Source organism: Dipodomys ordii, unplaced genomic scaffold (genome assembly GCF_000151885.1).
Source record: "Dipodomys ordii isolate 6190 unplaced genomic scaffold, Dord_2.0 Scaffold4, whole genome shotgun sequence".
NCBI classification, from domain to species: Eukaryota; Metazoa; Chordata; class Mammalia; order Rodentia; family Heteromyidae; genus Dipodomys; species Dipodomys ordii.
In genome coordinates this window covers 7,534,057-7,550,369 of record NW_012267220.1, presented here as the reverse complement: position 1 = coordinate 7,550,369, position 16,313 = coordinate 7,534,057, and the positions used below count along the sequence as shown (strand labels likewise).

The 16,313-nt window shown below is 37.5% G+C and overlaps 1 protein-coding gene across 1 annotated transcript in view; it reads right to left on the bottom strand.

The window, feature by feature from the left end:
- Galntl6 (polypeptide N-acetylgalactosaminyltransferase-like 6) overlaps positions 1-16,313 on the bottom strand; it is an 823,803-nt gene that overhangs the window by 54,540 nt on the left and 752,950 nt on the right. The window contains exon 8 of the mRNA XM_013024941.1: positions 9,825-9,932. Coding sequence (XP_012880395.1) covers positions 9,825-9,932 — 108 coding nt within the window. The remainder of the gene's footprint in view (positions 1-9,824; positions 9,933-16,313) is intronic.

Here is a 16,313-nt window from a genome sequence, read left to right as displayed (position 1 = left end):
CCACCCAGCATGGAGTTCATGCAAAAGTTTTGAGGATGTCAACTACTAATGCTGAGGAATAAGTTTATTTTTTGGTGTAGAAAGAGAGTGAAAGGTTTCTCCATTTTAAAAGTTGCAGACCTTCATGCTCTGTGAATGATAAATGAAATAAAAGGTGTTATTGGTGTACCTTCCATGCATACAAAGCATTGATGCATAGCACTTTAGTTTTTTGGCACCCTTGGGTGCTGTCTCACGTATTACAGCATATTCCCCTAGTCAGCCCAAATTTGTATTTATCTCTTCTTTCTCTATGCTTCCCAGATGTTTATCAACAAGTTTGGATTCACTTAGAATTCAAATCTTGTTTTCTTTGCACTACCAAACACTACATTTTTCCTTAATTCTAATACTCATCTGCCATTTGAATTGATATTTTCCAGGAACATTTAATCAAATTTCTAGTTCAGTTCTTAAGAATGAATTTTCAGCTCTAATTTGTCCAGCTTTATTGTGCATGCAACGTAAGAAAAATAGATACTTCCAATTTTCCTGCTGTTTGATGCAACTATATAAATCTATTCACTAATTGTATGTGTATATGTACATATATAATTATATACATATGTGTAATACATATACATAAAACATATATGTACATAAATACATACAACACATATACAATGTATATATATGTGTGTATATATATATATATTTGCCAGCAGCATTTAAGACCTTGCTGTTCAATATGCTAAAAAATACAGATTGTTTTTCAATGTATTATTTGTGAGTTGCTTATTTCTCTGGCCACAGGCTGTCCCATGAATTTGTATTATTTGGGCCAGTTCACCTCAGTTGTGCGCTTTTATTTCTTTGTGAGGGTTGTGATTTTTACTTGTGCTCTGGTGTGAACTCAATCCACATGCTGTGTTTGTGTCAATATTAAACTTTTATTTCAGTGGGCTGAGTAATAGATTTCTCTTTCTTATCTTTTTTAGCGCTCTCCTCTCTCCACTCCTCCCAGAACTGATGATAGCCAGAAAACCCAATCTCACAGAGAAGCAGTTTCTTATTTGTCACAGTCACTGCTACAGCAAGGAATTGCATCACTATCAGATGATTTTAAAAATTCTGCTTTGATTTGAATGCATATCTTGTTTCTTCTTTGATGCTTAAGAGGGCTTTAGTGGCTCAGTAGTCATATCCCAAAGCCCTCTTCTCATTGATAATATGATAATGTCATCATGGGTACAGCTCAAAAGAGAATCTCCTTAAGAAAGCCCCAACCTCACAACAATTATTCAGCTGAGCTCTACTTTTCTCTGATCTGAGACTTCTTTGAAGTCAGTGGGAAGCCTTCAGCATAGGGAGAGGAAGCTAATCCAGTCCCACAAAGCAGGCTTCTCTGACAGGCAATTTCCTCTTCCTTTCCCTCAAGGCGGGAGAGCTCTTCGCAGGTGGTTATCTGCTTTTGGTTGTCTTAACAGGGTTGGCTTTTTTTCTTTGGTTTTTGTATCTCTATTATATATTTTTGTCGGAATATTTTGGGTATTTATGGTAGTGTTTATTAAAAAAAACATTTCTTGTGACCTTTAGATACATGACCAACAAACCAAAAAAAAACTACTGGTATGATTTAGTGACATTACAAAATGTAATATATTTGTAATGCTCATGGAGTTTTATTAGATTGGACATTGATCATATTTAAGCATACAGATTTGTACACAGTACAAATTATGCATAGAATAATAGAGATGTGAGATATATATGTGCATGTGAAGCCATCATCAAAATAATGATAATCTGATCCTCACGTCTACATGTTTTCTCTTGCCTCTTTCCAACCCCATTTTGTGGCAGCTATCAGTATCTATAGGTTAATTTTCAGAATTTTAGATAGATAGCATTATTTTGTTGTTTATCTAGTGGCTTTCACTCACATAGTTATTCTGAGGCTCACCCATGGAGTTTCATGCATTTCTGTCCATTACATTTTTCTTTTTTTTGGTTGGTCATGGGGCCTGAACTCTGGGCCTGGGCACTGTCCCTCAAATTTTCAGCTTAAGGCAGCCACAGCACCACCTCTGTTTTTTCTGCTTATGTGGTGCTGAGGAATTGAACCCAGGGCCTCATGCATGCAAGGCAAGCACTCTACCACTGAGCCACCTTCCCAGCCCCTGTCCATTACATTTTATCACCTACACTGCATTCTCATCAGCAGTGGTTGATCATTCTAGTGACTCCTTAACCTCCCTTACTCATATTATTGTAGCCTTTTCCAGTTTTGCTATTATAAAAACAAGTGTCTCATCATGTTTTTAATTTGCATTTCTCCATCAACTAACTATGCTAAGCATCTTTAGATGTTATTTACCTTTATACATTTTCCTTAATGAAATAGCTGTTCAAGATCTTGCCTATTAAAAACCTTTTTTCAGGTGTTAGGGACTGAACTCAGGATCTTGTTTGTGCTAAGTATGGACTCTATCCATCACTTTGAAAGAATTATTGGATTTTGAGAATTCTTTATATATTCTGCATACAAGTCCTCTGTCAAAAATGAGTCTGAGGACACACGTTTCATGGTGAGGATCTGGCCTCCTCGTTTGAGTCTACTCGGGGTTCAGAGAGGCTCTGGCACTCAGAGGACTGAAGTACCACAAGCTCAAGTTATGCTTTCATTACAAGTAATGGTCATGGCATTGTTTCTTCAGTAGTTTAATTGACAGGAAATAAAGAGCAGAAGCAGAAGGAGAGAAAGAGGGCTGGTACTGAGACTCTTTTGGAGAGCAATGGAGACAGTGTGGGACAACCATAATGTTGCTCTATGTATATCAGTGATTGTTGGCAGATCCTCTATGGTTTAAAAATGAGACAGAAAAAATGGGTGGCTTTCTGATTACTCATTGTAGGGTTCTTTGCTCTAATATAATATCCGTTTGAAATATGGGTAGTTTGTGAAAGTTGTCTGTCAACTTTTATAAACTATGTTCAGAAGTAGAACACTAAGAGCAGCAGCCACCACACAGCTGATGTTTGATTATTTTTTCAGTTTATAAACCATTTTACAAGTCAACTAGCACTAAGAAAAGAAGATGCATTGGGGCTAGAGTTGCACTGGGAATGGAGTTCTTGCCATGAACTAAGGAAGTATTAGCAATAAGGTGATTAAAATGGAAATGTAATAGCAGAGGCCTCAAGTTCAGTGTCATTGTGTATTCATGCACCTCATGGGAAGAAGTGGATTGTGAAATATAAGTCTCTCCCATCAGGTGCTTCTGTGGCTTCATCGTGGGGCAGGGCTCCTGCAAGGCAGAGTTAAAAGCAAGCAGCCATTTTCCTCAGTGCAAGAGTTACATTTTTGGTAACTGAGATTATAGCATGCTAAAATATTTTAATTTGCTTAAATTTCAGGAGCTTAATTTCATAGCAGCAGGGACCTATTTTGTTGAAGCAAGCTTTCTGTTATTTCTGAGTCTCCAGTGGAGTTGTGAATGTGGGAAAATGTTCAGTTCTAATGGGGATAATGATAAAAAGGCAATTATAATTCCTCTTAGCCCACAAATAGGGCTCACCATGTAGTTTGTTTCTCAGATGCTTTGAGGAAATAAGCTATATAAATGCTAAATAACAACATGAAGCGTCAAATGCTCTAGGTAGAAGGAAGACTCACAAAAACAGACTGAAATGGTTACCACTAGAAATAGAAAATAAATCCCTTTTTAATTTCATTAAGAAGGACAAAGTAAAAGTAATGATTAATCTTGACAAACCAAATATCATGTAAAATAGAAAGGGCTAAAATTTGAATCTTATATTTACTTAGGCACAAACAGCTATGTAAACAGCAGGTGTGAAAAGCGAATATAAAATGTGGGTTTCTTTGGTGACAGCCCCCTCCCCCCCCAATTCGGATTCCCCACAGCTTGGGGACCACTTGGTTCAGTTATATGCTTTGCTTTCCTCATGAGGAAGTATGACAGAATTGATTCACAAGTCCTAGCTGAGCTACAACTTAGAAAGCATCAAGAAATATTGGAAAGAATTAAACTGAGAAAAATGGCTTCATGTTGGGAAGAACATAGTATCCATGGGATACTATGGTGCAGAAAATATGCACATGAAATAAATAGGAAACTGAAGGATAGCTCCAAGAGGCTTTGAAAGAAATTGTTCAGTTTTGAAATATCTTCATGCATTTTTTCATTACATATGAACTGTCAGTGATTTTTTTTCTTACTCTCCCCCATGGCTATGAGTAGTGGTGACAACTCGATGTTTGACCCTCACACTGCCGAAAAATTAAAACAACAACTTCAACAATGTGTTATACTATGGTTGTTTGTGAAGCCAAGAAAAATACATAAATAGCAAGTGAAGGTCAAAGAGTGGGAAATCAAATTGAGTTTTATGTTTTCCTGCTTCATCTGTTGTTTTTGGTCTCACATGCGCACACAAGCCTACAATGCCCAGGGTATAAAATGGGGACATGAAGCATGTGGATGAGCGCTCTGTTGCTGGTGTCCTACCAGAAACTTATCCCAGTTAAAGAAATGTCCTAAGGTGAGGCCTCCTTACTCTACAAAGAGATGTCCTCCTTGAGTTGAAGAGCTGAGGGACAGAGCTTAGGCCCAGAGTTCAAGTCCCAGGACCGACAAAAAACAAACAAACAAACAAACAAACAAAAAAAAACAAAGAGATGTCCTAATGCTACTGGCTCAGGATGTATAGCATGTCATATACATTTCTACCTGCCACACACTAAGCACACGATAAATATTTATTGATGATATGTCTCTGGCACTAAGCATTCATGAAAGCTAGAAATGACATTTATCCTTTTATGGTATTCAATGATCTATTGGATCAATATTGTCATATAATGATATTTATGAATTTTTTTAGGGAGATAACAGGGAGAATTATGATTATCACCCATGAAAGGAGACTGAGATTTTAAATAGAAAGATGCAGATAATAAAAGGTATTTTCTTTTGATGGCAGATATTCTATGTATTTTGTGGCCAAGAGGGAAGCATCCACATGATGGCAGTATGTGAATCATCTTTAGTTCTTACCCCTAGTGTTGCAAAGCTATATTGGCCTTTTTTTGTTATATTGCAGGAAAAATTAGAGATGGTTATTGTTTTCAGAGGGATAGCTTCTGTACAGCAGATTTAGCATTTATGGGGTGGAGTCCTTGGGGAAAAATTGATCATTTCCTGCTTCTGAGAACATGCTCCCAAAAGGCCACCATGTCCCTGAACTCAGTGATAGTTTCACATAAAGTATCTGAACTCCATAGTCTTTAAGAATACAAGACATAAGCTCTGGCTGTCACTGTGTGTAAGATGGTCATGCCATAGCTCTTATTTGCTGTGCAGTTTTATGAGAGTAAACCTATTCATAGTCATGAGGGGAGAAAGGTCAATTTGTGGGAATATAGGTGGGAATATAGGTTTTCCATTCATCATCCCCATTACAGTTTTGTGGATGTTTTTGTTCTCAGATATCAAACTAGTCTTTTCAATTTGTTATTTTTGGTGACAAGAGGGGCAGGGGAAGTGTTGTATTTTTCTCTTTTAGAGACTTCAGAGAGAGAGAGAGGTTGAGAGAGAGATTCTCTATACCACATGCAACCAAGGGCTCATAATTAACTTGGGGTGGTCTGTCTTCTCCCCCTGAAGCCCTTATTTTTTCCTCTCCTCTTTCCACTCTCTCCACCCTCATCAGTGTCATGAATGTGAGATGATTTATGAAGTTCAGAGAGCTGGTTGTCATCAGGGAGATGTCCAGGGAAGAAAGTCATCTTGGGAAGTATATGAAGGAGATATTTCATAACTGACAGAGAATCAAAGCAGCCATTTGAGATCCCTCAGACCTCAAATTTAGCTTTCATGAACATAAAGTATAAGAGCCACAGGAAATCTTCAAAGGTCATTGAATTTAACAAAGAGCCTTAAGTGAGTTCATGAAGTGAATGTATTTGTAATTTGTACATGTTAGTGTAGCCCATAGGGTCATTAAATATAACCTGTGGATATAAAATAGCCATATATACATATATTAAGAAATGTTTTAGCTTTGTATGACATGTACTTCCTCTTGTGTTAATCATGGCACTAACGCTAATCAACATGAACACAGCTTATACATAAGCAAACTATGCAAGTTTCAGATCTGATGCCATAATAAGTTTGTCCTCATTTCACTCTTTCCTATCTTCATATTATTCTAGCATTGTGATATTACAGGTTACTATGGGGACTCTATTAAATCACTATTAATTAAGAGAATTTATGATTTGTGTTTGATTGGCCCGTCATTTGAATTCCTAGAGCTAGGATAGTGCTGTCACTGTGTGTGTGTGTGTGTGTGTGTGTGTGTGTGTGTGTATGATATCATATACATATATATAATATATTAAGCTAAAAATTTCTGGAAGAAGATTTTGTAGGCTCTAGAATTTTTGTTGGAGAATTTTTGTGTTTGTCCTCCTTGATCAGAGGCTAGGCTAGGCTGTTTCTTAAAATTCACCTTATCTAAAACCAAACACAGCCTCATCTCCTTTCTCCTAACCTCTCTTTTTCTCCACTGTACTGTTTTCTCTTAGATGCCAAGATGAAAACCTCATAGTCACATTTGACCTTCCCTTCTTTGCACAGTTTAACAAATCAATAAAGATCTTTGATGAGATTTTCTTTTACGGATGTTGCTGGAGTTCAAAATGTCACTTTCTGTTGTCTCTCTCCCCTTTGGTACATCTTTTTGGTTTCTTTCCCCCTCATCTACTTTCTTCATGGCATTTCTAGTTTAAAAACTATCAGCACCTCCCTAGGGTATGTTGTGTCTGCACCAAGGGTCCTTCAGAGTCTGCCACCAATGCACATTTATGGTTCAAACACAGCGCTTTGTAAGTCTTTATGCCTGCCCTTTCTGTTTTGCCTGTGAATGTACCAGCTGATCCTGTTAATTCTATAAGGCACTGGAATTACAAGAGTGTGGACTTTGGACACACAAGTGTGCGTGCATCTGTGCTAGTCTTGGGGCTTGAACTCAGCACCTGGATGCTGTCCCTGAACTTTAGTGCTCAAGGCTGGAGCTCTAGCTCTTGAGCCATACTTTGACTTCTGGCTTCTTTTGGTTAGTTAATTGGAGATCAGAGTCTCATAGAATTTCTTGCCCAGGATGGTTTTGAACCATGATCCTTAGGCCTCAGTTTCCTGAGTAGCAAGAATTAGAGATGTGAGCCACAGATACCCAGCTTAGACAGACCATGATTCGTAATTCCAGATTACATTCACCATTCACTATGCATACACCATGTAACCTCTATTTTTTTGTACTATGAATTTAACATTTTCAAGAACTATGGAGCATCCTGTACAATTTGACCTTTAAGAGATTTCACTTCTTTAATTTTACCTATTATCTTGGAACTGGGAAAATCTAAAATCTGTTCTTGAATGGTTGCCATAAAAGTCAAGGTGAAAGTTTAGAGTAAAAAGAATAAATTATAAATGCTTTGTCATGGGTGCGAGGTAAAAGTCTACAGTCTTCAGATCTGCATGTTGTAGTGTCTCTTACAGACCTGGGATAAGATTGGATTCCAACTTTGTCTTCTATTGGCACTCAAGGGGGCAGCTGTGCTTCTAGGACCGTCCTGTTCAGTCAGTTCCCAGGGGGTCTGGGAACTCTTCTGGGGGAAAATCTCATGGGTTGTGTTATTCTTCTTGGGACTACAGTTGTGCTACTGTCAGCATGTGTTTAGCAATGGGGGAACTGTTCTCCATCTCTTACTCAATTCTTAATAAACTGAGGCTGGGTGAAAACTTGCTCAGAAGTTGGCATTGGTCATTGGTTCTGGGTTGTGAACCAGTATTCTCTAAAACTTATTAATTAAAACTTATTAAGTCCTTTAACTTATCAAGTCCTTTAATTTGAGAGGACTGAAGTTTCCAACTACGGTATGGCTTTCTCCTCCCTCTACCTCCACATTTCTACAAGTGCCATGACATATGTTATCTTGTATTGTCTTCTAAGGTGTTCTTGTATGGACATCTTTTCTTCCAAACAGATTGTAATGCTGGGGAAAGAGAAAGTATTGAATAATATTCTTTGGTTTTATTTCTACAATCTCATGCTGTTTAATGGATTATTTGCTAGCCATACATCGTGTGTGTGTGTGTGTGTGTGTGTGTGTGTGTGTGTGTGTGTATGTGTGAATGTGTGCGTGTGTGTGTGAGAGAGAGACAGAGACAGAGAGATTGAAGTTGTATGGAATCATCAGTCTACAAGTAGGAAAACAAAAAGTACACATTTTTTGAGGAACCGAACGAGTTTTGCAAAGTACTGAAACAAGCCTTTGGGGTTTGGAAACCAGCTTCATCTCTATGACCTAATGAGTCTGCAAAGATTAAAATATCTATAAAGCAGGTGTGGATCAGAATTTCAAGCACCTTGACAGCTTCTCATCATTTCTGATGAATTAGTAATAATGTAGGGTGTAGCAAGGTAGTTGAAGTTCTCCCATGATATATCAGACTTTATTTTTCATTTTAATATACTTTTTTACTTAAAAATCATAAAGTGTTCCTTAGAGTGACAGCTGAGCTTCAATATTTATGACATTCTGATTGCTCTAGCAGTTTATAAAAAAATTAAAATGAGCCCTCGAGTAAAATTTAAGTGGAAAAGATTAAAATTCAGAATTATGGACTTCTTTCATTTGAATGAAGACTCCCTTTCCCCAGGATGTTTTATGTGCCAGCCCAACTTTCTCTACATTTCGACAGTCCTTGAAAAGTACTTCATTTCTTTCTCAGAAATATATCAACACTGTATTTTTTGAAAATAAACCTTTTTTTTTCAGATCAGCACAACTTTCTCCATCAAGCTTTTCACTCTACTTTTGACTGCAGACTAACATCCACCATCCAGCCTACAAATGAATGATTCATCTGGTGGCACAGATTGGAGAGTATATGAGTGAATGAAAGTTGGTAAGTGACAGAACATTGTTATCTTTAAGATATTTTGAACTGCTATGCTATCCACACAGCTGATGCATGATATATGCTCAAAATTGTGTAATCTTTCACCTTCCTATGAGTTCTTCTTGTTTTAGGATTTAAGTACATTCCGTCTTATGACTAAATTAAACCATATCTGCTTGTTCAAAATACAGGATTTGGCTCTTAGGGAAGTAGGGTATGAAGGGATATGGTGAGACATTCTTTTTTCCCCCTTTCTTTTAGATTTTCCAATATGTAGTAACAAGTTCATATTGCCATAAGGAGAACAGATGCAGTCATGAAGAAGGTAAATTGGAAACAAAGAAATTGTCAGGATTGTTTAGAGAAAGTACTGGGATCTTATCTTTCCCATTATACATGAACATATTCAGAGAGACAGAAGAGAAAAGCATCCTAGCCATTTGGTCCACAAATGTCTATCCAAAACAAGAATGAAAATAAATCTAGACTTGGTCAATTTTGGCACTTTGAGGATACAAACGTTTAGCAAATTTGTCTTTGTTATAAAAAGAAGACTGTTTAACTCTCCATCCTTCTCCTGTCTCATTGATGCTTCTCTCACAGTGTGTGTGTGTGTGTGTGTGTGTGTGTGTGTGTGTGTGTGAGAGAGAGAGAGAGAGAGAGAGAGAGAGAAAGAGAGAATTGATTATCAATTTTGGAGACTTGAGTTTATACTCCTGCTCTGCTGTCTGTCATTTATGTGACTGTGAATGAAGCACCTCATTGACACACGGAAGTGTCTAACTTTCTGTGGCTTAGGTTAGAATAGATGTTCAGCTGATTATGGTGTCTCATGCAGTTACTCACTCTTGACAGGCTAGTCCCAGATGGAACTTTGTAAGGGACATACTTCCTGTAGATATGGCCAACTCTAGAACATGGAACATCAAACATTTCTCCTCCACACATCCACACCTGCAAGAGAGGAAAGTAAATGAAAAAGAAGTATGAATTTTACACACGAAGGAATTGTTAACAAGATTCACAAAATCTGTTAAAGTTTCTAAACAAATTTGCATTATAAGGGCTTAACCAACTTTTTGAACACATAGATTCTTAAAAGGATAGAACCAAAATACTAGTTCACCAAAATATCATTTCCACAGACCATTTTCCAGCTCTCTGTGTGTTTTATATGCATTTATTAAGAGAATTATTGAAGTTGGAAACAAAAGATAAAAATCATCTCAGGAGAAGGATTAGAAAGAATAGATGGTCACAAGAAACTAAAATTCAGAGAAGCCCTTGGCTAATATTTGAAGAACTGAATATTTGGAAGAGATACTTTATAACACCTTCAGGAGGTGGCAGCAGGATTGATAGCATAGACCTATAAAGGGACAGATTTCAATCTAGTGGAAGAAAGACATTTTTAGTAGGCAGAACAGTTAAAGATGAAATGGGATTCCTTGATCGGATGGAAGTTTCAGTTGGTAACACTTCATAGGAAAGCATTTAACTTGGATTGGCAATTGATTTAGCTGATAGCTTAAGGCAATTTTAATAAAAACATTTAGCATTTCCGAATGTTTATTTTGTTATTTTATATTACTTTATTATGTATTAATACATTACATTATTTATATACTAATATATAATATGCATTGATAATGTATTATTTTACTTAATGCTCACAACACATTGACCGACTTTACTCTTTTCCCAATTATATAGACAGTTTAGAGAGGACAAGTAGTTCGTTCAAAATCAGCTAACCAGTCACCTCCAGAGCTGAGATTTGAAATCTAACATGGGAATTGCAATACCCAGGTGCGTCTTAAACATTCTACCTACAACAACCTTTGTAAAGGGTCAGGGAGTAAATTCTCTCACCTTTACAGATCATGTATTCTCTTGTGCAGCTAGGCAACCCTGCTACCAAATAGGCCTGGCCATATTTCCAAGTTTGTTTACAGAAACATAGGCAACTGAGTCATAGTTTGCTGGTCATTATTCTGCAAGGCACAAAAAAGTGGAATACAGCCATTCTATAATAATGTATTGGGAAATTTTATTTTCCAAAATTGGGTATCATAATATTTCTCATTGTATATGCTCTATTATCATATGATTTTGATAGACTCCCATTGAGAGGGGAATCTTGGCCCTCCTTCCTTGAATTTGGGTGGATTTTAGTGGATTCATAAGCCAATACAGTACAGCAGAAGTGATCAATGCTAGGTCATAAAAGGCAGTGTGGCTTCTCTGTGTCCCCTCTGGGATTGCTTTGGCCACTCTCAACTGTCATGTCAGAAATCTGAGTCTTTGAGGATATTACACTGTGAGAAAATTGAGGCCCCATGAGAGGCTATGTGCAGGTTCTTGGTGAATAGTTGATGTTTTCATGGATGTCTGGCAAGAGCTGCCACATACATAAAGGAGAGTTCTCTAAAAATGATTCCAAGCCATACTGGAGTCACAATAGAGACTCCTTCATGGATAGAGACTCTTTATTTTCTGCCAAGGACTATTTGGATACTTATAACAACATGTGTGGCCCATATGAAACTATCAATACCGGCAGAAAGTCTGTATGAAAAGCACGAGGGAAAGCATATATGTCTGTCTTGTCATGTACCAAGTGATCTCACAGACCTTTAATGGCCTGCAGGCCAGATCGAACAGAAGCAAGCTCTCTCTCTCTTCTGAATCTGGAAATCACAGATTCTGTAACCTTAATAAAATTGTTGTTTTATGCACTGGGTTTCTGGATTATTTTTGTCATGCAGCAAGAATGACAAGAACTGCATATTTTCCAATTCATGATAAAAGGACCTGCCAACACAGGTAACTAAAATTTATGGTGCACCCAACGATTTCACCTTATCTTATTGTGGAAGACAAAGTGTTGTGACTTGCCAATTTCTATGTTAACTTTTACCAAGGCATACTGCTAGGTCATAATTCATTTGTGTTTAGATGGTGCCAGGTTAATATTACTTCCTGTTAAAATGTGAATGGAAGCGATGTATATCACTTTTGGTGTCAAGAAATTATGAGTGAGCTTCCTGCTCTGCTTCTTCATAATTTCTATTTTTCCCCATTCAGAGACAGATCAGTTGGAGAAGATACAGGGAAGGTCTTGAGACCCTAGAAAATGGTAGAGTGAGTAAATGGTTGGGACTCGAGTTCTTGAAAAGTTGGATGGATCAGTATTCCAAATTATAATAGGAATAATAAAGAGGTCTTAGTGATAAGCTACAAAGACTTGATGTCTTCTGATATCTTCCTTCTCCTTCTCCTCCTTCCTCTTTTTGTTTTTGGAGGGTGAGGGTGTGCTACTCCTGAACGAAAGGCCTGGACACTGTCCTTGAGGTTTTTTTTTGCTCAAGACCAATGCTCTACCATTTGAGCCACAGTCCACTTCCAACATTTTGGGTAGTTTATCAAAGGTAAAAGTTTCAAGGGACTCACGGATTCTAGCTGGCTTTGAGCCACAAGCCTCAGATTTCAGCCTCCTGAGCAGCTAGGATTACAGCTGTGAGCCACTGGTGCCTGATTTTCCTGAGGTCTTAACCAAATGTAATGACAGAATTCTTGGAGAGATTACTTCATTTGTCATTTTTACATTTCCAAGAGGTAGAATTTGAAAGTAACTAGGTGAGAGATGAAGGGAAAGGATATAGGTAGGCTAAGAATGTCACATAGTCCCCTGAATAATCAAAGGTCAATTCTTATTGGTCAAAAATAAACAATTGTCAAATCAAAGAAGCCCTCTTGTTATCCGTAATTTGCTGGCCCAGCCTTTTATTTTTCCCAGAAAATATGAACATATTGCTTCCATTAGTTTGTGGAGATGGACATTCTTTCCTACAGGATTGAGGGGTATGGGACCAAATACTGAAGCAAGGTCCCACATTTTCTGGCTTTAATCTAATTTTGGCTCATGTGGGCGTGTGGAAAGTGGACAGAAGTGGCCTAGAACTTCTTACGGTGAAAGCTTGCCAGAGGGAGACTCCACAGCAGCAAAGTTAAATATACCATCACTGCTTGCTGTTACGGACTGAAAGTCTAAACCCAGAAGTTCGGGTGGTTCAAACGCCCAGCGGATGGTGCTACAAAGTCTTTTGGGAGTCAGGAAGGTGGAGACGCCATAGATGGCATTGGTGTTCTCATGAGACCCCACAGAAGTGCTCTTGTCATAAGGTGACTCTACCTAACCTGGCAGAGAACCTTCCACACAACTCCAGCATGCTGATTTCAGACACAATGGTGAAGAAGTAAGTGCTGTTGTTTCTAAGCCAGAGTTGATGGTACTTTGTTAGAGCAGCTCAAAAGAACCTAGACTCCTTCCTTTCTTAAGCTAGGAAGAGACAACTTTTAATAGTTAGATGGTAATTCTTCTCAAAGGGTCACTCTAACAGAGCTTCAGAAGATCTAGGTATCTGTGGCTGGGTAAAAGATGACCATGAACACTATAATGGCACTCATTTATTATCTTATGGCCTGAAGTTTATGTAGGATTGTCTGGCCTGTGTTAGTAGAATAGCACAGAGCCGAAGTCTAGGTATCTGGAATCTGGCATATGGAATCTCTGTGGAAGAATCTGCTGCCAAGCTAATGGAAGAATTCAGTTGCTTGCAGTTGTAGGCCTGACTTTATTTCTGACTTCTAACCAGGGGCCACTCAGCTCCCAGGAAGCATTTTAGTTCTTTTAAAAATTATTTTCTACAGATTCTCCATCTCAGCGTAAGTTAGCCAGTTCTGGTTAGGTTCCTAAAACGAACTATTTAGTAACCTAAGTTACAGGTGACAACTCTCTGCCACATAATGTAATATAATCATGTGAATAAATCAAGGAAGATGAGCACCTTTGAAATTTGCCTGCCACCATTTCTAATAAATCTAAAGTCATGTGTGCTAACAATAAACTACTCTTTTGAAAATTCTTCAAACTCCTAAAATCCAAACATTTATTAATTGTGTCTGTATAATGTTACTATGATTACTTAGGGATGGTAGGGGAAAAACAAAGGAGGATGAAACAATGCTTGATAAGAAATGTACTAATTACCTTGCTCATGTAATTGTAACCCCTCTGTATGGTATTTTCACAAAAAATGAAATAAAAAAACATAAATCAGAACCTCTCAGACTTCCCTTGATTTCTGCTGCTTGTAGGGTAAAGTTACTCCTGCTCTGAAAGTCTTACGCAATCTGGCCTTTTCTTATTTGTTTTTCAGTTACTCCTCCTGAAGCAAGAGTGGTGTTTTTCTCCTCAGGGTTTGTTGCTATAATTTATTCTTTCTAAAGAGAATTTTACCACTCTCCCCCTTGTGCTTTCTATCTCTTGCCAATTTCCTATTTATTTTCCAGATTTCACCTAAACTATACTATTTCACTTGATAAGGTTAGGTCGGGTTTGTTACATACTCTCATTCTATCTTCCCATTTGTTACATGCTCCCATTCAACTTTCTCATAACTCAATGTGCTAATCCTTCCTTATCTATGATTTTATTTTCTGTTATTTCAATTGCCCATGTTCATTCACATTCTGAAAATACTAGATGGAAAATGAGAGAGAGAGAGGGAGAGAGGGGTAGAGAGACATGGAGAGAGACAGAAACACATAGAGACAGAAATAGACAGGGACAGCATCATACTTAAAGAGACCACATTCATATAGTTTTTATCACAGTATGTTGTTATAAGTCTATTATTCATCATTATTCTATATCTCATCTGTGCTGAATTTAGAAATAAATATCATAGATATGCTTGAATAGAAAAGACATGGTATGTATAGATCATAACTACCTGTGATTTCAGGCATCTACCAAGGGTCTGAGAGCCTAGCCATCACCCTGGATCAAGAATGACCAACTGTAATTGACTCAGAAAATTTGTATATGTCAGGCATCCTCCAATGAGCAGGAGCTATCGTGTGTGACTAATTCAAAGTTTGGAATATAGGGAACTTTCTTTTTTTTTTCGGGGGGGGTCCCGGTCGTGGGGCCTGAACTCTGGGCCTGGGCACTGTCCCTCAGCTCTTCAGTTCAAGGCTAGTGTTCTACCACTTGAGCCATAGCACCACTTCCGGCTTTTTCTTTTTGCTTATGTGGTGCTGAGGAATCGAACCCAGGGCCTCCTGCATGCAAGGCAAGCACTCTACCACTGAGCCACCTTCCCAGCCCATAGGGAACTTTCTTTCAGGTGGAGATAGTACTTAGTGCTAACAGTAATTACCTACTGTAATTAATTAATTAATTAACTTACCACTTCCTGTATTAGCATTTGCCCCTCATTGGACTATAAGTTCATGATGATTTACTCATTAATATCTCTAGTTACTGATGAAAGCCTCAACATATAATGTTCAATAAACACTTGTCAAGTGGCTGAGCCTAGTCACCTTTTGTTTTAAGTATACTTGTGTTTCTACTTATGCAGAGGTTGCTATGTAGAGGATGCTACTAAGACTTTTCTTTCCATTTAGTGTTGCTTTATACAACCCAGGGCCACCTTGCTTTTTACCAGAAGCATTTCAATTCAGTTGTCCCTAACCTTAGGCTTGTTTATGCAGCTCTGCCAAGATGATCACCCTTCATTTATTTGTTGTATTTTCTGGTCTACATTAATAGAAGCATGTATACATACTGACACAGAAGAAAGAAGTGTTTGGGTGCCTGTGTCGATACATAACTCATGCAGAAGCAAACTTGTTGCAATATTTGTCAAATTCCATATTTGTCCTGAAAGATATGGTTTATAGTTTAAAAAGATGTTTCCTGGGAGTATGATGTGATTATAATCTAGAAATATATCTATGTCATGCCATATTTTAGACTCTAATGCTTGGAGAAATGTTTTACATTTGTAAGTACTATGTCTTCCTTTGACACCATAAATATTTTTAAAAAATGTTATTTTACTCATGAATGAACACAGAGCAATTTTTTCTCTGATGTAGTTCAAATTGACAGAATAATTGAATGTTTGCCTTATTTTCTAAAATTGCTTTTCAATATCAGCCACAAATTGGAATTTAGACATGGAGAACGTTAACTTGGATGGAATCATACAATTATATTGGTCATGTGGAATAGGTAACCAGTTTTAGTAAGAAATTGTCAGGAGGATGATAAGAGAACATTATTGTCAGGTCTCAGATGAAGCATAATAAGTTGTATCTAAATTCTCAAAAGAAATAAATTATTAAAGCATTCAGTTTACAAATTGTCCATCTCTACTCATCTGCTACTCTTTTCTCTCTTGTTGTTCAAGCTCTTCTTCTTCTTCTTCTTCTTCTTCTTCTTCTTCTTCTTCTTCTTCTTCTTCTTCTTCTTCTTCTTCT